This window comes from Myodes glareolus, chromosome 1 (genome assembly GCF_982192425.1).
Source record: "Myodes glareolus chromosome 1, mMyoGla1.1, whole genome shotgun sequence".
Classification (NCBI taxonomy): Eukaryota; Metazoa; Chordata; class Mammalia; order Rodentia; family Cricetidae; genus Myodes; species Myodes glareolus.
Genome location: NC_142026.1, coordinates 32,929,159 through 32,955,109, shown reverse-complemented (window position 1 = coordinate 32,955,109; position 25,951 = coordinate 32,929,159). Strand labels below are relative to the sequence as shown.

The window sequence follows — 25,951 nt, the reverse complement described above, 5'->3', positions numbered from 1 at the left end:
TTGCAGACACAGCCCTTTTCAGGAGTTTTGCGCACAATCTCTATCCTCTTGCCTCCCCCTTCCCAAGTGTGATGTCTGCCTTTTCTTCCTCTAAAGCAGAGCTGCTGTTCTAAGAGGACACTGTGAGGATCCAGACCAGGGTAGGCCGTGACACCTGCCGCGACCCCTCCCTGCTCATAGACATCACAGGCTTCCCCGCTCAGGGCATTTCCTACAGATCTCTAGCTAAGAACTTCCAGAAGGGGCACATCAAAGGGCCAGCTGTGGCTGTGGTGGTCACACATCCACTTCCTCTCCAGCTTCCTCGTCTCTTGCAGGGGACTCTGGGTGCTTAGCTGCTATGCCACGGAACCTTCCCGATCTTCAGGACCTATAAGTAGGGACTGTTCTGTGGGCCAGATTCCACCTCAGAGTCCTCTGCTCCTGTCTGTCATGTTATTGTTATCAGCCTTGGGGGTACCTAGCCAGCCTGAGCCCCAGGAAGTCTGGTCACCCATCCTTAATGAGCCAAACTAAAAGTGGGAAGCCGAAAAAGGAGACTTATTCAATGCGTCCACATTGGGAGGAAGGGAAAAAAGAGCCAGCTGAAGGAAGAGGCACGCACATCTTCACTCCACACCAGGAGGGCAGAAGCAGCTCTTTCCAATCTGGGATACTATCTAGGTGCAGGGGCTCAGAGGCCTAATCAGAGAGGGAGTGGGGTGTCTGGTCTTCAAGGCAGTGGACAAGGAGTGTGTCCTAAAGGGACAGAGTGACTTTGAGATCTGTGGGAAGGAAAGCTTCTTGGGAACCTGAGACAGCTGCGCTCCCGTTCATAGTGCTGAGTTCCCCATTGCTACATGCTTGGGGAACCCAAGGTAGAAATTAAAGATAGTTCTGAGCACAGAGAGAACTAACTATTGACCCAGGATTCCAGGCTGACCCTGGGAGAACTGATTCCTACATTTCTCCAGCCTAGAGTTTCTCCTGGGGATGTGCTAGCCCTACCTGGGCAATTACCATCCCCAGATTCTGGCCCCTGGCCCTGCCCACCTGGGATGCCTCCCCAGACTTGAGCAGTTTGTATAAAGAGTTAAGAAGTGAGCTCAAGCAGCCACAGAGCTGTTATCCAAGTCAGCGATGCTGTCGGGTGTAAGGAGCCTTGACCGGTGCGACCTGGAAACGGCTGAAATTCTGCCTTGCAGCTGGGTGAGGCGAGTAGAGAACCAGAACGTGACTTCTAGCCTACTCCAGCCCAGGTGATCATGTGATCCTGTGGGGACTTTGCACTGGGATTTACAGGAAGAGCAGAGGTCTGACCTGCAGCTTGAGGCCTTGGCAGGAGAGGTGGCCTTCCTACTTCCTTTGCTCTGCCGCTGGTTGTCCAGTGGTACACGGCTCCTCCCATCCTGCCCCCGCGGGGCCCTGACCAGTCAGTCCACCCAGCACCTAAGGGAGGCATAGCCAGGGGGAAGAAGGAGGGAGAAAGGAGAGCCAGCTGGGGTCCTGCAGGATGATGGTCTGTTGAAATCCTCAAGGTGAACAGGTGAGCCATTGTTCTTAGTGTACTTTGCAGAGTGTTGTGTGTGTGTGTGTGTGCACGCGTGCGTGTCTGTATACATGCTTGCAAATATGTATTGCTGTGTTCTCAGGAGCTTAAACAGAGGCAGAGCTGAAACAATTCACTCATTGTGTTTGTTCACGGCCCAGTGTCCTTGTTTGTATCACAGGTGACTACTGAGTTCATACTTTGGGAAGGAAATTCCACTTGAATTTTCCTTGTACATAAGCTGCCAGCATGAGGAGGTGCCTTCTAAGGAGGCCTTTTCAGACGGCAGCGGAGGCTCCAGCAATAACAGGGGAGCTTGGCAGACTTTCTTCCAAAACTTCTTTCTAATCTGCAGCTTGCTCTTTCTCTCCTATCAAATGCCACATTGTTCAGACTTTCAGTGAGGCCGGAATGAACAGCTTGGAGGGTTTGGCTAAGGAGGACGGGAGTGCCACCTCCCTCGACTCCCTCCTTCCTTGGATGTTTTCTCTTTGGTTGAAGAGAGGCAGGCTTGTGACAGCCCAAGAAGCAGCAAGCCAGGATGCAAAGAGACTGCTAGTCTGAGCCAGGCAGCCATCGCCTTCAGAAAGATCTGATTCTGGAGGAGGGGGCATGTCCCACACTTCCACCTTTCTCTCCCTCCAGAGAGTTCCAGCTGCAGTTGTCGGAAGCTCGCAACACACAGTCAGTCCAGAAGTGGTATGAAAACATCTACTGCGGTCTTATCTATCACAGGGAAAAGTAATTAATGCCAGAAAGAAAAAATCGGGTAATAGGGAAATGAACTGTGAAAGGGAGGTCATTTGTAGGAATCTGACAAAGCCGTGTGGATACTGCATTTGATGTTATGGCCAAGTTTTATGATTTAAGGGCAGAGTATATGATCACATTAAATCTCAGGATTGTTTATTTAGCTGTATTTTTATTTGTTGTTGTTTTGTTTTTTTGAGATAGGGTCTTAGTACGTAGCCCAGAAAAACTTGAAATTTGAGGCGATCCCCTGCATCAGCAGCCTGGGTGCTGGGATTATAGGCTTACAACACATTAGCATTGATTTGGAGGTGCAAAAGCAGAGTTCCCCTGTACCACTGCTGAGGCTAATGGCGCATCGTGCGACTCTATAGGCAGCTAGGATCGAGTCAGTGCCTTGGGAGTCTCCAAGAGCATAAAAACAGCAGGTTCCAGCTCCAGGCTGTGTCTTTGCCTTGGAGAAGCTGCCGGGCCTTTGTCCCGTGGAGGTGGTGCCAGGCTCTTGGACTTCCTGCTCAGCTTTGGCAGGTGTCTTTGTGCAGGAACAGGTGGACTCAGAGCACATACCTGCCCTGCTTCTGTCTGGAGCGCCCTGGCAGCTGCACCCTCAACAACCCTATCTGAGCCATGTGCAGGTTGGTCCCACAGTGACCCATGAAAGTCCTTCGGTGCTGCTGGCAGCTCTGTCTCACTTTCTACAAGTACACCAGGCGCTCTTCCAAGGAGCCTGTGGAATGGGAGTGTGGCTGATATGAGAGCCTGGGGGCAGGAAGCACACTGATTCAGTTAGCGTCTGCGGAGACACTTCCGAGACACTTCCGGATTCGTTCAGGAGAGAGTAAGCGCCTGTTGCTCCCTCAGTGGCTTCAGCTCCCCGAGTGGCCACGACATGCTCCCTGAAGGCAATGTGGCTTCAGGGTAGTGGTCAGAACCCAGGTGAACCGCTGCTAAGATAAGTATACTTATTCCCCTGCCGAGGTCCTTTCAGCCAAGGGGAAATAGGGAGTGAGGCTTCATAATGGCTGGCCCGTGGTCTATGTTGTTGGTTTTTGGAGGTGGAGACTTGGTGGAAAAGGTAGGGGGCAGGAATGACATGAGGTCATTCCTGGTGGCAGTGAGCAGGACCAGAGCTTTAGCAAGGAAAAGACTTGACCTGTTTGATGTGGAGTTGACCGATGGCTCCTGGCAGGGTCTGAACTCCAAGGCAGTGTGTCCCTCCTGGTTCCCATTCAGGGTTCGGGACTCTGGCTTGTCCTTAGGCTCAGAGGGTGGAGTTTCTGGGTGGAGGCTGCACATATTATTCCTGAAGGCTGACTGCCCTCTCTTTCTGTCTATCTCTCTCTCTGCATCTCTCTTTCTCTCTCTCTGTCTCTCTCTCTCTCTCTCTGTCTCTCTCTCTCAGTTCAAGTCATATTTCAAAACACAGATGCTCAGTTAAGAATCTATCCCATCTATCCACCCTTTAGTAAACTGATTAATCTATTTATCCACTCCCACCAGTCATCCACACTCATCTACCTCCTTTCCCACCTAGCCGTTTATCATCCACCCATCCACCCGCTCTCTCACCTAGGCAGCTGTGCGGGCAGCCATCTGTCCACCTATCACCCATCCATCTCCCCACCCGTAGATCTCTTCACTCACTCTTGCACCCATCAACTCACCCATGTACTCACCCTCGTACCCACCCATCGCGTGCAGACAGGCATCCGTTGTTTAGGTGTGTGACGAGCACCGGCTATGCGCTGGGCATTGCTGTCGGACTCGAAGAAACACAGGCGGCTCTAGCCGTGGCTCTTGGACTTGGCTTCAGGCTTTGGTCACCTGCATTTTCATTTTACGTTGGTTAATTTTTACGATGTTGGCTTGTCTTATTTAGGGTTTTATTACTGGGAAGAGACACCATGACCATGGCAACTCTTATAAAGGAAAACAGTTGATTGGGGCTGACTTGCAGGTCAGAGGTTTAGTCCATTACCATCATGGCGGGAAGCATGGTGGCATCGCAGGCAGACATGGTGCTGGAGAAGGAGCTGAGAGTTCTACAGCTGGATCAGCAGGCAGCAGGAAGAGAAAGAGAGAAAATCACTAGGCCTGGTTTGAGTATCTGAGACCTCAAATTCCATCCCCACAGTGACACACTTCCCCCAACAAGGCCACACCTACTTCAATAAGGCCACATCTAAGAGTACCACTCCCTATGGGCCTATGGGGGCCATTTTTTTTATTCAAACCACCACATGGGTGAACAGGGTTTTAAAAAGCTTTAGACAGACAACTTAGTTGTTTCTGGTCCTGCCCTGAAATCAACGCATGGGAAACTCTAGAGTTCCCCTGGGATGAGTCCCAAGTCTGCTGTGCTGCTGGGCGCTGCTGTGCTGCTGGGTACAGTTGTGCTGCTGGCCTGAGCTCCTTCCCAGTGGCGGAGGAGTCATGGAGCCTTCTCTCTGACTCCAATTGTTTATTTTGACAACTGCTGCATGAGACCTGGTGTCTATGCTGTGTTCTTTTCTTCTGTTGCCAGAGTCTCAAATAGTCTGTGTTGTGGTTCTTGTCTATCTTTCCTTTACGCCAACCCGCCCCCGTTCCCACCCAGCCTTTGTCCACTATAGTGGGAGAAAGTCTCTATTTGAGAGACTAGCCACCCATAATGGCCTTGGACATTAATTAGGGAACATTCCTAGAAGTGGCCCAGATGACAAACCCTGGGGATTACACCACAATTTCACATTTTTTAATCATTTCATGACCCCGCAGAACCAGGCAAGGGCTCCAATGACTGTGAACACTAAAGAGAGACGGCCAGATGTTATCTGCTTCTGAGGAAGGTGTACACCACACTAAAAACACTCTGGCCCTGTGTTGTTTGTATGAGATGAAACCTCTGTCCTGGACCACAGCACCATACAGAGCTCACAGAAATATATACGGCCATGACATCAGAGAGAGGTCCCCAGCAATAGGCTGGGGCGCAAGAAACCCGATGTCTTCATACAAGGGCTGGAAAGAATAATGCCAGGTGTGGCGGCACACGCCTTTATTCCCAGCTCTCGGGAGGCAGAGGCAGGCGGAGGCAAGTGGATCTCTGTGAGTTTGAGGTGAGCCTGGTCTACAGGTTCCAGGACAGCCAAGGTGGTCACACAGAGGAACTGGGTCTTGAAAAGAAAAAGAAAAAGAAAAGGAGAGGAAAGGAAAGGAAAGGAAAGGAAAGGAAAGGAAAGGAAAGAAAAGAAAAGGAAAGGAAAGAAAAGGAAAGGAAAGGAAGAGAGCACAGGGGCCTGTGGAGGTTTCCTTCGGGAGCTTGGGGGTTTCTGTGAGAGTCAGTACTGGGCACACAGTTCCTGCAGTCTGCTTTTCTGATGTGTGCCTGGAAGCTGCTGTCATTACCACCATGCAGGGCGTCTATGTTTTTGCTATGAAGCTGGGCTCTGAGGCCTCAGAGATGAGGTCCTTAAGATACAGATATCCCCCTTTCTGACCCTGCTTCTTCCTTTTTCTTTCTCCCTCCCTCCATTCCCTCCTCCATCTTGTCTGATGGAGTCTTACTGTGTAGACCAGACAGGTCTCAAGTTTGGCATTCTCCAGCCTCAGCTTTTGGCACGCTGGGATTGTAGGTGTGCTTTTCCATTCCTGGTCCTGGGAAGATTACCCCCTTACACTACATTGGAAAGCAGGATTTGAGGAAAGGGGGCTGGTAAGTCTTGGGAAGAATAAGGAAGAAAGCTGCACTTGCTTGGGTCTGGGAGGTCGGGGCTGTTGATAAATGAGGGTGACTTTTATTTTTAAATCCCTCTCTTTAATCCAGCTTTAATTCAGGGACAATCAAAGGTGCCCAGGTGCTTTTAACCTCTGTTGGGTGCTTGGAATCAGTTTGTAAGCAGTGAGAAACCAGATGTGAGCAAATTAGGGTAAAGAGCCTGTGTGGTGCTGGTGGAGACCACTGTGGTGAGGGTCCACAGCCCCTTGTCATGCAGCCTACAGTTTCCCAGAGGGCGCTCTGCTTGAGGTGTCTGCATTCTGTCTAGGAAGCAGGTCCCCACTGTCTGTCTGTGTGTGTGTGTGTGTGTGTGTGTGTGCGTGTGTGTTGGACTCTGCTGAGGTTTCCCACCCATCTCTGTCTTCCTTGATTGTTCACAGGCCATGGCGCAGGCTGGTGGGCTGCCGCAGGCTAGCACTACTTCTGGCCAGCCCTACGTGAGCAAGTTGGTTCTGCTTGGAAGCAGCTCTGTGGGCAAGACCAGCCTGGTCCTTCGCTACATAAAGCAGGACTTCAACAGCGTCTTGCCGACTGTGGGATGTAAGTGAGGAGAGCCCTGGTAGGGGCAGATGGGAATGCGGTCTGCCTCAGGATGGTCCCTGTCCTGAAACCCGAGGCTAGGTGTGCCAGGATTGCAGGGAGGAGCTGGCCGTCCATCAAGGGAAGACAGGCACATTATTCTGGAAGTGTATGTAAACAGCCTCCACTACCGGTCTAGTTTCAGCCCAGCTGGCATTTGTGTGTGTAGATCCAGGGGCAGAGGTTCTGGTCCCAGAAGGCTTGAGTGTGGGGCACTGGCAGTGAGGGTAGCCCGAGGAAGGTCACCTTCCTGGCTGCCCTCCAGCCAGCACATGAAGCTCTCTAATTAATTTACTCTATGGAGAGCTGCTCTATGCCCGCCATCATGTACCCAGGCTTCCCTCAGCTTTTCCTGATTCCCACGGCATTCTTCGAATTGCGGTTCTACCATCACACTGCCTGTATCATTCATCAGCATCAAAGACTTGGATTTGGTCCACTAGGTTTGGGCTGGGGCTGGGGATGCTGTGAAGGAAAGAGAGGGAAAACCTCTCTGTGTGCTCGCTGTATGTATGTATGTATGCATGTATGCATGCATGCATGTATGTATGTGAGACAATGTCTCACTATGTAGCTCAGGCTGTCCTGGAACTCTCCATCCTCAGGTTTCTTCCCATGGGCTGTGATGATAAGTGTGTGGCATGTTTTAATTTGGAGCCAGGACAGATTAGAGAGCAACCTCCACCTCAATCCCGCAAATTTTGCTTTTCAATACCCAATAGGGTTTTCTTAGTTTCCTAAGTGGATGGTCCTGCCTCCAGAAGCTCAGTCAGAAAGAATGAGCTATGGTGTGATCAGGGGTTGGGGTGGCGAGGGTTAGAGTGCATAGGATTGGGGTGGATAGAGCCTTGTGCTTAGCTCTCTCCTGGGGCTGAATTGAAGGACTGCCTTGTACAGATGACATTGACCATGAGCTAACTTTCCAGCCCTGAAAATTAGTTTCTGAAAGCCACCTTGCCAGTCCTTAGAAAGCCAGGGCAAAGCTAAGTGACCCTCTAGCTGCCTTTGCTTTCAGCTACTGACATTAGCTGATGTTGAAATTGACTGGCTTTTGAGGTCGCATGCTGGGCACTACGCTGCGTCTTGCACTAGCTTTGCTGCACTTCTGACGCCTGTGGGCTGTGAGCAACAGTGGCCAGGAGCTGTGAGTCTGCTTATGCCCACCCCTGACAGCTTCATCTCTAATTCCTTTCCCTTTCGCTGAGTCACTCTGCTTAAAATAAATAAATAAATACAATACATACAGGGCTGGAGAGATGGCTCAGCGGTTAAGAGTGCTGGCTGCTCTTCCAGGGGTCCTGAGCTCAATTCCCAGCAACCACATGGCAGCTCACAATCTGATGCCCTTTCCTGGTCTGCAGGCACACATGCGCCTGTATACATTTTAAAAAAGGACATAGAGTATTTGAAATTTCTTCTTGGAGAATTTCATCCCCCAGCCCAACCCCACCCACCCACTCCCCCTTTCAGCTCCTCCAGAAACCCCGCACCGCATCCTAACTTCATGACCTCTTTCCCCCTTTCTTTTGGGTAGCTCCCCGAGTTTAGTTAGAGTTGTCTTTAAGCGCATGGGTGTAGGACCATCTACTGGAGAATGGGCACTTCATCATGGGCCACATCCCTGAAGAAAACCTCTCTCCTTCCCCCAGCAATTTTCAATTGACAATAGCTCTTCAGCGAGAGGGGAAGGCCTCCTGAGCATCTCCAACCATGCTGGGATGTTGACTATCTTCATCTTACGGAGGCAATCACAGCCGTTGTGACTTCATGGTGCAATGGCCCTGCCGTGACCAAGAGACACTGTTTCAAGGGCATTCTTCCCTAAGCTCTGGCTCTAACAATCTTTCCACCTGCTCTTCTCTGGTGGGTGTTCCCTGGGTCCTGGGGGAGAGGTGTGATGCCAATGTCTCATTTAGGGCAGAGCCCTCCACAGTCAGTCACGTTTGCTCCAGTTTGACCAGCAGCAGACCTCTGTATTTACTGGTGTCCACTGGTGAGGTTTAAGAGCTGCACTAACCTAGGGGCACAGAGATAACTTCTTTGAAGGCATCTTGATACTATGTCGGTTCAGCAAAATAATAGCAGTGGGCTGTCTCTTAGAGTCTGGGAGCCTCCAGCCATCTCACCCTGCTCTTTTTATCCCAGAAGTGGCAAGAAGTTTTGACCTTGGTGGACTTGTGACATAGGTCTTTCCTTTCATGCTTTATATTTTTTAGTTTATTTTTTTATTGATTTTTATTAGTCTCTACATTTTTCTCTGCTCCCCTGCCTTTCTCTCCCCTCCCCGTCAACCCTCTCCCAAGGTCCTCATGCTCCCAATTTACTCAGGAGATCTTGTCTTTTTTCTACTTAATGTTTACTTTGACTGATGAGTCGCATTTCCTCTTTTGCATCTTCAAAACTTGAGATTCTCTCTTCCATCTCTTGTAGTCTGCTGTTCATGTTTGCATTTGTGGTTTCTGATCATTTTCTCATGATTTCTGTTTCTATAATTCCTCCAGCTTGTGTTTTCTTTATTGTCTCTATTTCAGTTTTCAAGTCTTGAATAGTTTCTTTCATATGTTTGATTGCTTTTTTCTTGGTTTTCTTTAAGGGGCTTGCTGATGTCTTCCAATTTTTGTTTGTCTTTTCCTCCATTTCTTTGAGAGAATTTCTTATTTCCTCTTTAAGGGTCTCAAAAATTCTCCTGGAATTATTTTTTTAGGTCATTTTCTTCTTCTTCATCTATGGTTGTTCAAGTCTTGTTGTTGTATGGTCTCTAGATTTTACTGGTGTCGTGTTGCTCTGTGTGGTGTTGCGTGTGTCCTTACCTTGTCTACTCATCTTTTTCCTCTAATTGGTGTGGTTGGGGCTGTCTGTGACTCTGGTGATTAATCTTCTAGCTGCCAGTGGATCCAAGGCTCAGATGGTTGTTTCTCGTTGTGCAGTCAGTGCCATGGTTCTAGTTACCCCGTTGGTCACTCTGTGTTCCTAGAGGTTGTTCGGTGCTCCTGGGGTTTGCTCTGGTCTAGGTTGCCAGCTCAGACCTGTTTCTGTAAATGTCCCTGGTCTGGATCTGCTCCTGCAGAGGTCCCTGGCTTGGGGTTGGTTCTGCAAAGGTCTCTGGCTCTCATATTCTCCCTCAGAGGTCCCAGACTCACACCTCAACACGCAGAGGTTTCTGGTTCCTGCTTACTCCCTCAGAAGTCCCAGATCAATGCCTGGACCAGCAGAGGTCCTGACTCAGGCCTGTTCCCTCGGAGGTCCCAGATTCCTGCTCAGATCTGCAGAAGTACTGGTTCAGGCCTAGTTCCTAGGAGGTCCCAGACTCACACCCAAACCTTGGCTAAGGTCTACTCTCTCAAAGGTCCCAGATTCATGCCCAGACCTGCAGCAGTCTTTGGCTTTGGCCCACTTGTTCTGGAGTTGCTCCCCTGTACCTGCTCCTGTGGAGTTCACTGACTCAGGCCCACTCTGGCCTAGGTTACTGACCCTTCATGCTCCATCTTATTTATCTATCCATCCATCCATCCATCCATCCATCCATCCATCCATCCATCCATCCATCTCTCCCCCAAAATGCCCTGCCTCAGGAATTACCAATCTGTGCAGCCAGGTCTGGTGGGTGACACCTCCCATCTCTCCAGGAAGGCTCAGCTCTGTGTTGTGTAAACATCTCAACCCTGGCCATTGGGTTGGCTATAGCTTGGGTGAAAAGTCATGTTTCCCTTGCACATCTGCTGGGATTTGACACTGAGAACTCCCAGCTGTCATGTTAAAGTGCAAAAGGAAAATGGGGCAGACAAAGATTATCAACGGAGAAGGCAGATTTGAGTTTGACACCCATATGTCACTTGGCTCTCCCCGACTCCCTCACTTCCCCTTTCTGTGCGTGTATGTGTAGGATGTGTGTACACATGTGCATAGTATATGTACACATAGAGGCCACAGGAAGATGTCTAGTGTCCTGGTCTGTCACTATACCTTATTATTATCTGTTCCTTGAGAAAGGATCTAGAACCTAGAGCTAGGCTGTCTGTAAGTGGTTCTCCTAACTTCCTGCCCCCTCCCACAATGTTGGTATTCCAGGTCTGCATGAGGCTGTGCCTTGATTTTTATGTGGGTGCTGAGAATTGAACTTGGGTCCTCATACTTATGCAGAAGCTGCTCTTACCCACTGAGCTATCTTTCAAGCCTCTGAGACAATGGCTATCTGAACATCCCCCTATTGGCTCCAAAGCCAGAAATATGATCTGAAGTGAGAAATAACAGATTAGAGTGTGGACTAAACATCAATGTTGCCGTGGCAACAGTGGGGGGGGTTACAAAAGAAGACAGGAAGAGGAAGTAGAAGTTGCTCCGACAGACCTGACACTGCGTGTGTTTTCTCTGAGGGAGGGAAACATAGGTCATGTTAAGCAGGAAGAAAATGAGATATTGGGTGTTTATTATTATTTATAATTTATTTATTATTATATAATTTTATATATAATTATATATATAATTAATTATAATAATTATAATTTATAATATTATAAATATAATTATATTTATTATTTATATTGAGGCCCTTGAAGCTGAGAGGCATCTGTGTCCAAGGCTACCCCAGGCCTTCACCTGCACAGGAGAGCCGGCTACATTGGATAGTCGATGGTCAGCAGTAGCCATGTGAGCTGGGAGTCCCTTGCCCTGTTATCTACTGTGGAGGTTATGGAGGTTGCTGCTCTGTAAGAAGAGCAGTTTAGTCAGACCTCAACTTCATGGAGCCTCAGGTTTACAAAGCCTATGCCAATACCTGCTGAGGTGTGGCTCTGAATCCGAGAGAGAATCATATCTTTCCAGAAAGTTCTGTCCACTCCTTCTCTTCTCTTTCCAAAGTGGATGGAAAGTGCCCCCAGAGATTACCCAGCCCTAACTCATGAGCCTGTGAATGGTGGTGCCTTCTATGGAGGTGAGAAGACCTTGGACCTGTGTAACATGAGGGGCCGGCTTGTTGGGGTTTCTGTACCGCCCGACACCCCAGCAAGTCGGCAAACCCCAAAGAAAATCACACACAGGACTCTATAAGATTATAAACTGATTGGCCCATTAGGTCAGGCTTCTTATTAGTCCTTGTAACTTATATTAATCCATTATCATTATCTATGTTAGCCACACGGCTCAGTACCTTTCTCAGTGTGACAGCTCACATGTTGCCTCTTCGGTGGTCTGGGCAGGAATGGCAGAGGGAGCTTCCTGTTTCCCAGAATATTCCTGTTCTCATCGCCCTGCCTCTACTTCCTGTCTGGTTGACCCACCTATACTTCCTGCCTGGCCAATCAGCGTTTTATTAAAATACATGATTGACAGAATACAGACAGTTCTCCCACACCAGACCTGATCCCCAGTTTCCCTGACTGTCACCCTCAAGAGAAGAGGCAAGGGCACAGGATTACTAGGTAGGGGTGGCCGCTATAGTTTCATTTCTGTTGGGATGAAACACAGATGACGGCCAAAAGTAATTTGGAGGGGGCAAGGGTTCATTTGGCTTACCTTTCTAGATCACAATCCATTACTGAAGGAATGCAGGCAGGAACCACGGAGGATGCTGCTTGCTGGCTCGCTCTCTGGCTCTCCTTTAGGCTCATGGTCAGCTTTCTTTTTTTTAAATTTACTTTTAATTTATGTTTCTGGTATTTTGACTGCATGTATGTCTGTGTGTGTCACATACATGCAGTGCTCACAGAGGTCAGAAGAGGGTGTTGAAGACCCTGGAACTGGAGTTAGAATGGTTGTTAGCTACCATGAGGATCCTGGGGATCAAGTTCTGGGCCTCTGGAAGAGCAGCCAGTGCTCTTATCCACTTAGCCATCTCTCCAGCCCCTCGACCTGTTTTCTTAGACAGCCCAGACTCTTCTGCTTAGGGATGGTAGCCCTCACAGTGGGCTGGGCCCTCTCATATCAATCACCAAACAAGTCAATTCCTCTGGGCAGTCCTTATACCAGTCCCCAGGATACTGAGTCACTGTCCTTGGGCTGGAAGTTCCATTTTACCCATGTAGGTCTCTCCGACAGGGTCTCCCCAACTGGCTCCAAATCTACCTTGGGTCTGTGTGGGGAAGCAGCTCTGGGTAAAGCCCTTGGTTTCTGCTGACTCTTCACGTCCTGAAGGTTCCCTAATTCCCCTCACCTCTTTCCTTCTACCTCCCCTAGTAGCTCACACACCTGACATAGACGGTTTTGGTACCATTAAATAACAATTTAAAGATCACACCAGGGCAGGGAGGAGGGATCATCGCCTACGCGTAGACACATAATTAAGAATACAAATTCAATATTGGAAAGCAAAGCTCAAGAAAAAAAAATATCTTTGAGGAAAAGGTGGATGGCATGTTATGTGAAGGGGTTGGAGTCATTCTCTGTGGTTGGTTAAGTAGGCACCTGAGTGAGGAAGGTAGGCCCCAGGAGCCTCACAGAGCACGCAGGAGAAGATGGGGGAGCACAGGGAACTCCCTAGGCTGACAGGTGCAGCCTTGAGTAACTCATGAGAGAGTGCTAGGCGAGGAAGTGAGGTCAGTGATAGAAGAGCCAGTGAGGGGGTTGGGGGGAAGACTGAAGAGGCTTTCTTCTGGTGACTGAGTGTGGCTTCAGAATGTGACAGGTGGCTGAGTGACCAGTGTGCCTGAAGGACCGAGGCATGAGAATCCTCAGAATTCAACACATCACTGGACATTATAGAGACATGCCAGGTTTTTCACTGCTGGACATGGATTATGGTCCTGTCATGTCTTTCTTAGTTCAGGGTCTTTTACTTTATCCCAAGGGTTTAGCTCCACCCCAAGAGAAAGCCTATAAGGGACACAAAGCAGCCACCAACTGCACTTTGCTTAGTAGGGAAGCTCTGGTGTGATGTCCGTGCTACTACATGTACTACGGTCCTGTAGCTCCTGTACTACCTGTACTAAGGTACTATGCCTGTGATGTTTTGCAAGTGAGCCAGCAAAGGCCTGGAGATTGACACACATACACATAGAGACAGAGACACGGGTCATCCTTGAAACAAGAATGCCCCCTTTATTGTGTTCCTTATAAAGGGATCCTTATAAAGAGATCCTCAACTGATAGCCACACCCCAGCCAAACCCTCCAGAAACCATTCCCCTGCCATCAGGAACTCCTGAGGTTCCCATGCTCAGAGCAGCTGCAAACACAGGAAAACAGGTTGCTTTGCTCAGAGCAGCTGCAAGCACAACAAGTTGTTTACAAGACATTCAGGGTCTGGGGGGTCCACAGTCCCAACACTCTGGTTTCTGGAGCAGACATTCACTCAGCCTCCATCAGCATGTGTCTAGCTGCCTCTCCCTGGGCTGCTGAGCATAGACCACCGCCAGGACAAACTGGGAGTCATGGGTGACCACCTTATCCCCAGAAAATGCTCATTGGTCTCCTGGCTGCAGGTGCATTCTTCACGAAGATGTTGGATGTGGGCTCTTCATCTCTGAAGCTTGAGATCTGGGACACGGCTGGCCAGGAGAAGTACCACAGCGTCTGCCACCTCTACTTCAGGGGTGCCAATGCTGCGCTCTTGGTGTATGACATCACTCGCAAGGTAGGGTTACCTTCCGCCTCCTTCCCCAGGCAACTGCAGGGATTAAAGGCAAGGAAACAGGACTGAAGCCATGTTTTATGGGAGCTACTATATCTACAAAAAGGGACTATTAAGTCTGTACTATTCACCTCATTCAGGAAGTCCTCTTGGCAACCCCTCCCAGGCAAAGTTGGGCTTGGTTTCTCTGCAGTCTCTCGGCACACCCCTTCCCCCACAGCACCACCATTGCTGGTGCTGGTGTGCTGCCATGATGCCAAGAGACTGTTACAGACCCAGCCCACCGCCATAGGCCATCCATACTGTATCACCAGCGGGTGCAAAACACAGAGCATGCGGGAAGATGATACTGAAGTATTAGACTCACATGTCTGTGTGTGTGCAACCTGACCTAGGGCCGGGTGAGCTTGCTGTCCCTGAGACTATAACAGGAGCTAGGGAAGTGGGGACTAGTCATAGCGGGTGGGAGGCAGGAAGACATACTGGGAGAGGGTCTCAGATAAAGCCCTGCAGTGGATCCAGAAAGTGTGTCTTAGGCACTGGTCCAGGAGGGTGGAGGGTTGGGTTCCCACATTAGCCTTGATGCTCGAGGTCAGGAGAAAAGTTCCAGAGGACACAGGGCCAATTTCTCCCACCTAGCCTATGAGGGGCTGCAGTTAGGAACTGGGTTGGGATGATGACAGTTCCCTCAAACGCTCCTGCACAAAATGGTGTCCAGAGTGGAGTTCCTGACCCCAAATGCCCTGTGCCCTCCACATCCCTGGCTCTCTGGTGTGATGCCTGTTGCACAGCCTTCCCCTACCAGGGCCAACCCATCCTGGCTACCTTCCCAGGGGGACAGAGCAGTCCCTTGGCATTGCACTCTGGGAAAAGGCCTTGATGTGGCCTCCTACCGGCGGGGGACACCTGCTTTGCTCTTCTGGCTCAGCAAGAGCTCCAGCGTGGTTTCTGCTCTGTCTCTTTAGGATTCCTTTCACCAGGCCCAGCGGTGGCTGGAGGACCTGGAGAAAGAGTTCCAGCCAGGAGAAGTGGTGGTAATGCTGGTTGGCAACAAAACAGACCTCGGCGAGGAGCGCCAAGTGTCCTTCCAGGTGCCCTATGGAGGCAGGCAGCGGGAGGGAGGCCTTGTCTCTGTGGACTTGAGGGCTTTTGAAATCATCACACACACACACACACACACACACACACACACACACACACACACACACACACATACCCTGTGCTTCAGATACTCATGGACCACCTACGTACGTACTTACATGCACACCCATGATTCCTTTACCTATGTATATGCTCATACTTCATAAGCACACATGTTCACACACATGCAGAGTCATGCTGTCTGAATATACTTTCATAAGCACAAACACACACACGCCTCCAAAGTCATACATGCTAATACCTCTGCATGCAAACCCACAAGCACTCATGTGTGTAGAAATTCAAAAGATCCCATCGTAGTCCCCCCTTTTGGTTGGAGATTTATGTGGGAGGTGTGTGTACGCATACGCACACGGGGAGTATGTATGTGGGGTGGTCTATGTGAAGAGTGTGTGCACACATATGTGACCCAGTACAACCAGTCCTTTTTTGGTTGTCTTGAGGCAGGCGTTTGTGTGTTCAAGGCTGGCCTGGAACTCAGACTCATGATTTTTCCACCCCAGTTACCTGAGCGCTGGGATTATTTATATTTATATAATATATACTTATTATATTTATTATTATAGCATTATCCAGTTTCTTGTGAGTCAGCCAAGAGATGCCCCAGAGGGACTCCCATTAAACACGCTGACTTTTTCCTTCAGGAAGGGAAGGAATTTGCGGAGAGCAAAAGCCTGCTCTTCATGGAAACCTCGGTCAAGCAGAACTACCAGGTGTCTGAGGTCTTCGACACCATTGGTAAGTGATGGCGTGCCACAGAAGGGTGGCTCTCCCCTGTGCCTCATCCCCTGGACCACCTTCTGGTGTTTCTGGGGGCTGGGGGGACCATGAGGAAGAGAGGTGGAGGGCTTGGGTTAGGGTTCTGGGGGTGGGGATTCCCTCCCCAGTAAATCCGTTTTCTACAGCCCAGGAGCTACTGAAGAGAGCAGGAGACAGGGGGAGCAGCAGCCCGCAGGACGGTGAGGCTGTGGTTCTGAACCAGGGGCCTGCTGCCAGGCAGCGCCAGTGTTGCGCGTGAGTTGCTGCCACTGCAGGAGAGCGTGCGGAGGGCATCTCAGCCTGTGCCTCAGAGGGTTCTCAGCCCCTCTGTTCCGAGGCAGCGGCGGCTTCTGAACAAGGCTGGCCACTCTGTCTATTCATACTCTCCAAAAGACGGGTTATGCCCAAGCCCTGGAGGCTTCCAGAAGTTGGCTTCCTTCATAAGAACTACTTGCCAGAGCTGCTGGGAATGGCCAGTGGTAGGATCCGGTGCAAAATGGTTCCCAGAAGATTGCCAGTCCCATTGATATTCCCCGATCCCACCATATTCCTGAATGCCCTGAGCCCGTGTGCCTGCCCCACCTGGGCCGTTCCATTCAGCGGCCTTGCTACCAGAATGGAAGAGTTAAATGAAGCAGAGAAGAAGCGTGAGCTGGAAAGATTCTTTGATCCATGAGATGGGAAGACAGTTGCTTCATTCTGGGGCAGCTTGTCCCTAACTGGATCTCCTTGGTTCTGGGAGTTGCCAAGGGAGAAAGGGGCTGATAAAATAAAAGGCATCCATGCTGGGAAAAATGGAGAAATGAGCCCAAGGTGGTGGGTCTCAGTGAGGTGACCCTGGAGAATCCATCAGGAGTGGCGGCGATGGGTGTGTCCCCCTTCCAGCTGCGGATGGACAGAGCCAGGCCTCTATCTAGTGGTACCAGGACTCTCAAGCCTCCACTGTATTGTCTATGCATCCTTCTCTCTAAATATTAGGGGTCTTGATAATTTGACCACTTTCCAAGGTTACACTAGGACCCACAGCCTGACAGGTCACACTGTCAGTCTGTACACATTAGTCTGGTTTGTAGGCATTAAACATGGCGAAAACTTGTGGGGCAAGTGTAATGAGGGTGGGCATAGGCATTGGTTTGGGCAGACTGTCTATCCTGGTGGTAACTGTGTTACTGCATTGAGAATTTTCATCTTTATAGAGAAACCCAGGTCCTTGTCCAGGGAGGAAAGCTCCAGAGGGTCTCTCTCGATGCTTGATATGGCAAGATGGAGGTACTTCAAATGTGGCCATTTAGGGGGCAAAACTGTTTTTTGTTTTGTTTTGTTTTTGAGACAGGGTTTCTCTATATAACGACCCCAGGTGTCCTGGAACTAGCTCTGTAGACCAGGCTGGCCTTGAACATGAAGAAATCCACCTGCCTCTGCCTCCCAAGTGCTGGGATTAATAAAAGGCATTTGCCGTCACCACTGCCCCACACAAGGCTGGTTTTTTCTCTTTGCTTCTGGGAGTGTGATAAACTGTTGAGTCTGAATAACGAGACACTGTGGTTGGGTGTGGTGATAGAGGCCTCTAATCCCAGCACATACAAGACTGATGCAGGAGAATGGCCAGTTTGTTCTGGGCTGCTCAGAGAAACAAACAAAAACCAGAATGAAACAAACCCCAGAGAACTCCACAGAACGGAATGTTGTTTCCTCACTGGGGAAGGTGGCCCCACTGTGTCCGCTGTGAGCACAAACGGACAAAAGTGGAATCCTCTTTCCCACTTCACGTCAACTTCTACTTCTCATCCAAATTGAGCTCAGGCTGGCCAGGAGCTTGTTGGGCCTGGCTGTGCCCTCTGCTCCATCGGCTTTGCCTGGACAGACCAACCCCAGCTTCCGTGTCTGGGAACTGGAGCCTCCTGGGTCCCCTGCACCCCTGGAGGGATCCAGCTTCAGTTCTGGGACCTGGAAACAACCAGACATTTTGGGTACTGATGTTGTCCCGACCTGACCGGGAGGAAACTGCTGTGACCACTGGACAGATGTGGGCCAGACACGGAAAGGCTTGTTCTGACGATCAGTGAGAAAGTGTCAAGTGCTCCTTGGGAGCGTCTCGCCCACTCTTCCTCAGCCTGTTTTCTAGGGAGGCCTGCTGATGCTGTGGGACTGCTGTTCTGACAGCTAGGGAAGGTGGAGAGTGGTCACATGATGGCGCTCTAATAAGTGAACTAGGGGAAATGAATATTCTAGTATCCTGGCCTATCCCTGTCACCATCAGGGCTGGGGAACCATTCTGCCAGCCGGCAAGCCCCTCGTAAAGGTGATGAGAGGCTTGGGCCCCAAGACCACTAGGTGGCACTCCAGCATCACCTAAGGCGAGCCTGTTCTGTTCCAAGTGTCTAGAAACTCAGGTGCACCTCCTTCCTGAAAGCAAAGTCATTGCTTGAGGACTGAGGAAGTGGGGAAACACCAGGGAGATCTGTAGGGTGCCTGTCTGTCTGATGGCTAATCTCTCCTCTCTCTTGACTGATGAGTATTGCTCCCTTCGACACACTCCACCAGAAAGCCCAAGACTGAGCGGATCTGGTACCCTGCAGCTTCCTCGCCTCCTCCTCCACTAGGCAAGTGAAACTCAGTCTGCACCGGAATCACACTGGAGAAATCTCTTACAGCTGAGAGGCAGGACCCCAAGCTCACGGTCAAGGTTAGCATGTTGAGGTGGGACCCAGGACCCCATCAGAGGACCCAGGGCCTTTGGACAGTGGGGCACAGTGTCCAGCGAAGCCAAGGTCCTTTTCTGTGACAGGAAGTGCAGGAGCCTAGCCGGGCACACCGCGAGGGGCACAATCAGCGTGGATTGTTTTAAAGAACAGCTCACCGGGTGTTTCAGAAGGTCAATGTTATGACTAAAGGTAGCAGATAATAAGATCAGGAACCAAGAAAGAGCGAGCAAGCGAGCGAGCGAGAGAGAGAGAGAGAGAGAGAGAGAGAGAGAGCATACGCACAGTTATTCACTTTTCCAGGCTTATATTTCGTCTTATTCTTGAGAGAAACGTGCTGAACTATTTGAGGGCAATGTATTGGTGTCTGCAGCTCCCCACCAAGTATGGGTGAGTCTAGGATGAGGAGGGGAAGTGGGAAAATAGCATACAGGAGAACTGACGAGTCCTGGTGTCTGGGATAGTCACTACACTATCTTCTGGAATTTCCTGTGTGTTTTAAAACTGTTCCAAGACTGGAGAAAACAAATATGCCTCCATTCATCTTTCTGGATAAGGAGATGGTCTGTTCCTGGAGACCAGCTATGGGAAGCAGTCCTCCAAGCACGACAGCTGTTACCATTGCCGTAAGAGCAGGGCTGTTACCCGCAGGAAACCTTCAATAAGATCCAGCCTGCACAGAAGGAGGTAGGGAGGACTAATAGATCTTCATTTGAGATCCTAGCCACTCCCTGTGCCCCCCATCTTAGCTGCATGCTGTTTTGTCCCAATGGTTTTGGAAGATGCTAGTAGAGTGCCTGGGCTGTGGAGAGGACTGAACGGGTGGCATGTCTCCCTGGGAAACAGTCACACAGCAGGTGCCCTCAGTGCAGCCTGAAGTAGAACAGCTTAGATGGCAGCCAGATGACCCCCAGCTGAGACCCAAGTCTGTCTGTGGGCAGAACGGGACTTTCTGAGCTGGGATGAGGCATCTGCACCGGCCGATGAGGCTGCTAGAAACCACTGGCTCTCCTCTGTGCAGGGGAATCTCCTCGCTGCCCCAGCTTCCCATGGAGTCTCCCTAAGCTCCTGTTGGAGTCCTCCCCCGCCCCCCACCTTTTCTAAGGACACCAGCTGTGCTGTATTGGCACCCATCTCACTCTGTCTCAGGTACCCAAGAAGAGTGGGTGTGTGCTCTGACTCCAAAGTTGTTTGAGGAAGGGCATAGAAGCCCCCCGTGTGACTTAAAAGGGGCACATAGGATCCAAATGATCGGGGTCAGGTCTCTGGGATTCTCTGAGCAGGAACGAGGGTGGCATGACCGCATGTGTTGGTGGTTACCAGCATTCATTAAGCCACAAGGAACAGGCTATGTTCAGGGTGGTGAGGGACACCACGTGTCCCTGTACTGGTGGAGCCAAATAATGTGTTTGCCCAAAGAGCAGACATAGTACTGACCTTGAACCTAACGGACACCAACAGGTTCTGGGTGACGATGGTATGTAGCTTCCTGGGCTGTAGCTTTATTTTCCCTGTCCTACAGGGGGCCGGGAATGGTGCTCTGGGAACAGGGCTCCTAGGACCATCTCTGTATCTTCTAATTTTTACAGCAAACCCAAAATAGCTCTAAAAGTCTTAGAAAACGCGAAGTATTGTGTTGCCTTTCTTTGGGATCAAGTATCTTACACACTGTAGTGTGTGGTCCCCCCGGCTTTATGCAGTGTGCAAGCTGAGTATGCATCCAGGGTATCTTGGGCAGGCGAGAGTTTGTGGGAGCAAGTCACCAAGGAAGGGACACCCCATTTCTGGGCATTGGTGTGGCTTTGGGGGAATAATAATTTACAGGAACACAGATATCAACTTTGCTTTCCTTCCCTCAACGCAGGTTATTAGGGGACCAGGCCAGGCTCAGCAGGGCCTGGTAGGGAGGGGGCATCTCAGTTGTTTTGGGGGACAGATCAGGGATTCTTCTTTCCAAAGAGGCTGCTGGGCTCTGAGTTTCTTTCCTGGTTAACCTCCCATAAGGGAAAACATCTTTGTTCTGACACAGCTACAGGTAGACAGTAAACAAGGCCAGCACTTTTATTAGATTGTAGGGAAAGCAGAGAAAGCAGGGTGGGGGTGGGGTGGGGAGGCTCCACAGGAGAGGGAGGGTGGTGTTGGGCCTAGCATCACTGTCTTCATGAGCTGGGCTGTCATTCATGTTGAGAGAACTTGGCACTTCCCTCCAACGGGAGGCAGCTTAGCCGGCACCGCAGGCCAGGTACGGTGACATCCCTCAGGGCTGCCCTCCTCCTGCCGAAGCGGCCCACGGGCCTGATTCCACGGCCTGTGTACCAGGCTGGATTGATGTCAGGGGCTGGACAGGAGAGAACCAGAGCAGCACACGAGATGCATGGCACATGCATGACACATGTTCTCCACACAGAACCCCTAAACTGATGGAAACCTGGGCACCAGGCCATGTTGGCATCCAACCTGATGAGACTGGCCACAGCGTATCTGGGCAGTGGTGTGGCTTTGGGAAATTAATTTAGAGGTATACCAGTAGTGACATTCCCTTCCTGTCCCACTCTACCTCCCTTCCCCCACCCCCTCCCTGCCAAGTTCTTAAGGGACCCAGCCAAGATGGCTAGGGGTGTGGTGAGGAGAGGGAGACAGGACTGTTCTCGGGAGAGGCCCATTCAACAGGATCTTATTACCAAGAGGTCATCCTCCAGACCGAGCACAAGGCAAGGTAACTTTGGCTTAGGAGATGGCCAAGCCCCATTCAGGTGCTGGGCACTCAAGGCATCTAGTGAGAGTATGGAGGGACTGGCAAGAGAGGCTGCCCACCACAAACCAGGCACTTACTGCGCGTCTCCATGGAGTGCTGGTGGGCTCGGCTGGAAGCTCCTGGCAGGACCAAGGCTAAGAGCAGCAGGCACAGGAGCCATGCCCGCAGAGATGCCATGCTTCTGGCTTCCTCGATGATGCCCTGGAGAAGGGATCTCACAGGAGATGGTATAGCCTAGGGGCAGATGTGTAAGAGTAAGTTGTGTGCACAAAGCTGGGACCTTAGGTTGTGTGCGCAGATGCACATGTGTGTGTGTGGTACATGTATGTGCATGTGATGTATACAAATACATGTGTTTGGTGCACATAGCTATACTACTCAGGTGAGAGGTATGTGAACTGTGCACAGGTGGCTGTCTTGGGACATTCTTGGGTCTGTTTGTTCATCTGTGTGAGGAGTTGGGAGGTAGGCACTCAGGTCTTGGTGGGGAGCAGGTTTACGGGGGCAGCAGAGGTGGAGGAACAATTAGCTCAACCTCAGAGTTAGTTAGGCTTTGGGGAGGGTGTTGGGACCTCATTGCCCAGGCCTTCTCCACACGTGGCCCAGGATGTCCTGACACTGAGAGCCAGACAGGCAATAGAGGACACTCAGCGTCCTCCATCCCTAGTGAGTGCACACCCCACAACCCCACAATAACCCAGGACTTCAGACCTAGTTTTCAAACTGCTTCAGAATGAGTCCGTGGCACCTGCCTCTCTACACAGAGCCCTTTTGAATGGCAGAGGAGAGGGCTACTTCTGTGTATGGGAGGGGGTATCCTGCTGGAGTACCCCTCTTGTCCTCACCCCTGATATTTCAGATCCCGTTAGAAGATGCTCCAGAGCTTCATCTGAAGGCCCTTTGACTGATCTTGACTTTCCAGGCCCTCCTTGCCCACACAGAAAGAGTTGTTCATCAGAGTTCTTTAAAATACTCCCTCCCTCCTCTTCACAGCACTGCTGGGGTGCCCCACACAGAACAGTCTGGTTTTCCGACCAGAGAAAATGGAGGTGCTACCATGAACCATTGTAAAAGCTGTACCCACTCAGGCTAGGTGACAGGTGCCCAGAATGCTAGTCGACCCTGGTTCCTGAGCCCCAGGAACCCCCTTTCTGGAGCACTGTAGACTTGTCTGCCCAGTGCTCCTACTGGGCTCTGCCTGAGAGGGTGTCCCTCAATGGGAAGTGTCCCTTAGTGGGACACTTAACCCGCCCTCCACCATAGACAGCCCTTGAGTGTGAGAGTCCCCACGATGGTGTGTGATCCTGGACCACAGACCGTCGGTAGTTCTCTCTGCCTGGTGCCCACACCTGGCTGCTCAGGAAGCCTGGCAGAGGGGTTGGCAGGCACAGGAACACCTGCCCCTCTAGCACTGCCGAGTTACTCACCTGCTGTCTGTTGAGTGTGGCGACAAGGCTGCCTGGGTGTCAGGGGAGGCCTGCCTGGTTGCTCGCCTTTTATAGGCCGGCAAGGAGGCAATGGACGCCCCCGGTCAATCCCTTCCTTGAGATGGCGTCTTTGCTTATAGCCTGCCGTCCCCAACTGCGACTCCTCCCTCACCAAGACACTTCGTCTTTTTGCTTTCCTTTCTTTTTATCTTAAAAAAAAAAACCAAACTCTCATCAGCGGTGTGATTTGTTCCTTCCTGAATTATATAATTTCATTTGGGCCAAGTGGCTTTAAAACACATTAACCTCCCTTCTTCACGCTCGCCTTTGGGCAGACTCCAGACTTACGTGTCCACCCATCCTCTCAATGGGAGGCGGCCATCGAACGGGAAACGCCTGTTCTGGAGGCTCTTCCCCTTCTTTCCTGCCTCACCTGAGCCATGGCTTCCTGGAATGGTGGCCAGAAAGTCCCTCACACCCAGGTGGGTGCTTCCTACTTTGGTTGTCCCCTCAGCTTGCTTGTCCTCACACGGGCTCTTTAGACACACTTCCCCTATTCCACCCGAGTCTATGATGTAGAATACACCAGGTTTAATTTTCATAAAACAAAGAGAAGCCTGGTGTTGTGGCATACACCTATAATTCTAGTACTCAGGAGGATGGCTATGAGTTCAAGACCAGCCTGTCCCAGTAAAGTAAAACAAAAAATTGAAAGCCAAACAGAAAAGACTACTTTTGTTATAGAGAGTTTAAAGGTTACGGTATGTGGCAGTCCTCTATCTGAAACACCAGTGCTGAGGTAGATGGAGTGGAGATGGAAGGGTCTGGAAGCTCCTTGGCTTAGCCAAACTGACAAACTCCAGGTTCAGTGACTCAAAAAAAGGAAGTGGAGGAATGGTTGATGGAGACATCCGGCGTTGGGCTCTGGACTCTTTTGCACATGTGCACAGGGTCCTCACATAAATATATACACTCCCGCCACACAAAACTTCTAAAAACCAAGTTTATTTTGCTGTAAAGGCAATTTACAGGCAATGAGAAAAAAATTAGTGTACTTAAAAAGAGAGTTAAGAACCCAGGTAATGGGAAAAGACCAGAGCTTTCACTTTGGGCATTGCTTTTGGTGAGTTCCCGGTGTCTTCGGGTAGATTCATCCTGCTTACAGGTGCTGAGCCTCGTTCCTTTGACCATCATAGCCTGGGATTGTTAAATTATCTGTAGGTTGATGCTGCTGAAAGTGACTATGTAAGATTCCGTCATTTAACTTGACCCGTCACTGCCATGTCAATAGTTACCGGTTATATGAAATATCATTTAAGTGCAATAGAGCATTCTTGAGGGAATTCTGCATGAGGCAAGACAAAGTAGGAGGACTCTCCAGGACCATCATTTCCTGACCACCACCAGACTTGTAGGAAAAGTGTCAGGATGCCACTTCACCCTTTGGGGAACTTGGTCAATGCAACATCTGTGTTCTCAAGGCATGGCTGCATCTTCCTTGGAAGAGGGCTCTGGCCAGTGGACTCATTGGGAGATATGGCAGGAGGTGGGTATGATAGAGAACTCCAGAAGGAGCATGGCATCATAGCCCAGAGATGAGGGTCACAGGGAGCTTTAAATGATTGCTTGATACCTTGGTTCCATCTGTAGATAGCTTAGGTGTTAACAATGGTCATAGCCTGGCCTCTCACCTTGGTAAGAGCCATGGTAAGGCACGTTCCTGTCTTGGAGGTGGGTCTTGTGGGAGATTTCCCTGGATGTGTGCTCAGTCCTGGAACCCAAGGGGATAGTTGTGAGACCTTGGGAGGGGGAGTAAGTGTCCTGACTATCGTTGTGGGTCTGGGTCTCTCTCCTCTCCTCTCCTCTCTCTCCTCTCCTCTCCTCTCCTCTCCTCTCCTCTCCTCTCCTCTCCTCTCCTCTCCTCTCCTCTCCTCTCCTCTCCTCTCCTCCTCTCCTCTCCTCCTCCTCCTCCTCCTCCCCTCTCTCTCTCTCTCTCTCTCTCTCTCTCTCTCTGTTTGCATCTAGGATCATGGGTCCTCTTAGCAGAGTAGCTTTATTTATCAAAGTAAGGACATAGTGCGCCTTTGAGAGTCTAAACGGGAGCCAGCAGGCAGCAGGGGGGCTGCACAATGACCCTGGTCTCAGCCCAGTCTCCTCCTCCTCCAGACTTGATGGCATCAGGCAAAAGGTCTGCAGAATTGAGAGGTGCTTTGGGTGTTTGGGTGGCTGGAGATGCTCCAAAGGCAGATGGCAAAGGGCAGGGGCGGTGTGGCCTGGGCTGCTCTTGCAGGTCTCCACAGAACCCCAGCTGCAGGCCTGGCCTGGGCACCTCAGAGCTGACAAGGGGGTTTTGTGGAGCGTTTGACCACAGAGAGCAGGCAACTTTCCCCACATCTTATTAACGCGCCAAGGATCCCAGGACAGGAGAACCGAGCAAGGACTCTTGAACCAGTTTTGGGCACAGCAGAGGGATTTCCCATCCAGCACAGCCCTGACTCTGGGTGGCCCACAATGAAGATGCACATGGCCCTAAAAAACTGCCCCCCCCCCCCGGGGTCTGGGATCGTGAGCTGTGGCTGTCAGACTGGAGGAATCACAGAGCTGTAGCTGAAGGGACCGTGACCCTGGGGCATCAGCTGAAGTTCTGAACAGTTGACAAAGTGAAGAGCAGGGGCGTGGGGAGAGGCAAGGCTGTGAGGTTGGGCCCCCACACTCCCTGAAGCTGGATTGCAGGAGAAAGCTCTGTGCCCTTCCCCATACTCCGACTTAAATGGATTTTTGCTCCTTGCAGTAAAGGGAGCCCTATTTGAACAGGACTCCACGGCCAATGCCCTACCTCTTGATCTTCCTCTGACTTTCAGCGAGCATTGAAGACCCCACTGTTTGGGGACACACTGCAAAGTTTTGAGGTCTTTGAACTCTCATGCTCTCTAGTGGGTCAGACAGTGTCTCCCCAGTTCACACCCACCT

The 25,951-nt window shown here is 50.7% G+C and overlaps 2 protein-coding genes across 2 annotated transcripts; one reads left to right on the top strand and one right to left on the bottom strand.

Annotated features, from left to right (window-relative positions):
* The first annotated feature begins 1,277 nt into the window (after window positions 1-1,277).
* On the top strand, window positions 1,278-17,558 carry Rab17 (RAB17, member RAS oncogene family). Its single transcript, XM_087905331.1, has 6 exons — window positions 1,278-1,525; window positions 6,416-6,575; window positions 14,029-14,180; window positions 15,143-15,268; window positions 15,983-16,076; window positions 16,244-17,558. The coding sequence occupies exons 2-6, from the start codon at window positions 6,419-6,421 to the stop codon at window positions 16,354-16,356; spliced, it is 642 nt and encodes a 213-aa protein (XP_087761457.1). The 5' UTR covers window positions 1,278-1,525; window positions 6,416-6,418; the 3' UTR covers window positions 16,357-17,558.
* Window positions 17,559-20,837: 3,279 nt separating this feature from the next.
* On the bottom strand, window positions 20,838-23,292 carry Prlh (prolactin releasing hormone). The gene is made up of 3 exons (XM_048441758.3): window positions 22,982-23,292; window positions 21,632-21,788; window positions 20,838-21,137 (listed from the first exon to the last, which is right to left on the bottom strand). The coding sequence occupies exons 2-3, from the start codon at window positions 21,729-21,731 to the stop codon at window positions 20,974-20,976; spliced, it is 264 nt and encodes an 87-aa protein (XP_048297715.1). The 5' UTR covers window positions 21,732-21,788; window positions 22,982-23,292; the 3' UTR covers window positions 20,838-20,973.
* Window positions 23,293-25,951: the final 2,659 nt, after the last annotated feature.

Bases quoted from the DNA above. Each gene is read 5' to 3' on its own strand.
- Rab17 (XM_087905331.1), top strand. From the start codon at position 6,419: ATGGCGCAGGCTGGTGGGCTGCCGCAGGCTAGCACTACTTCTGGCCAG. The intron at 15,269-15,982 runs GTGCCCTATGGA...TTTTTCCTTCAG, and splicing joins AGCGCCAAGTGTCCTTCCAG to GAAGGGAAGGAATTTGCGGA. The intron at 16,077-16,243 runs GTAAGTGATGGC...CGTTTTCTACAG, and splicing joins TGAGGTCTTCGACACCATTG to CCCAGGAGCTACTGAAGAGA.
- Prlh (XM_048441758.3), bottom strand. From the start codon at position 21,731: ATGGCATCTCTGCGGGCATGGCTCCTGTGCCTGCTGCTCTTAGCCTTG. The intron at 21,138-21,631 runs GTAAGTGCCTGG...TCTCCTGTCCAG, and splicing joins GCACTCCATGGAGACGCGCA to CCCCTGACATCAATCCAGCC.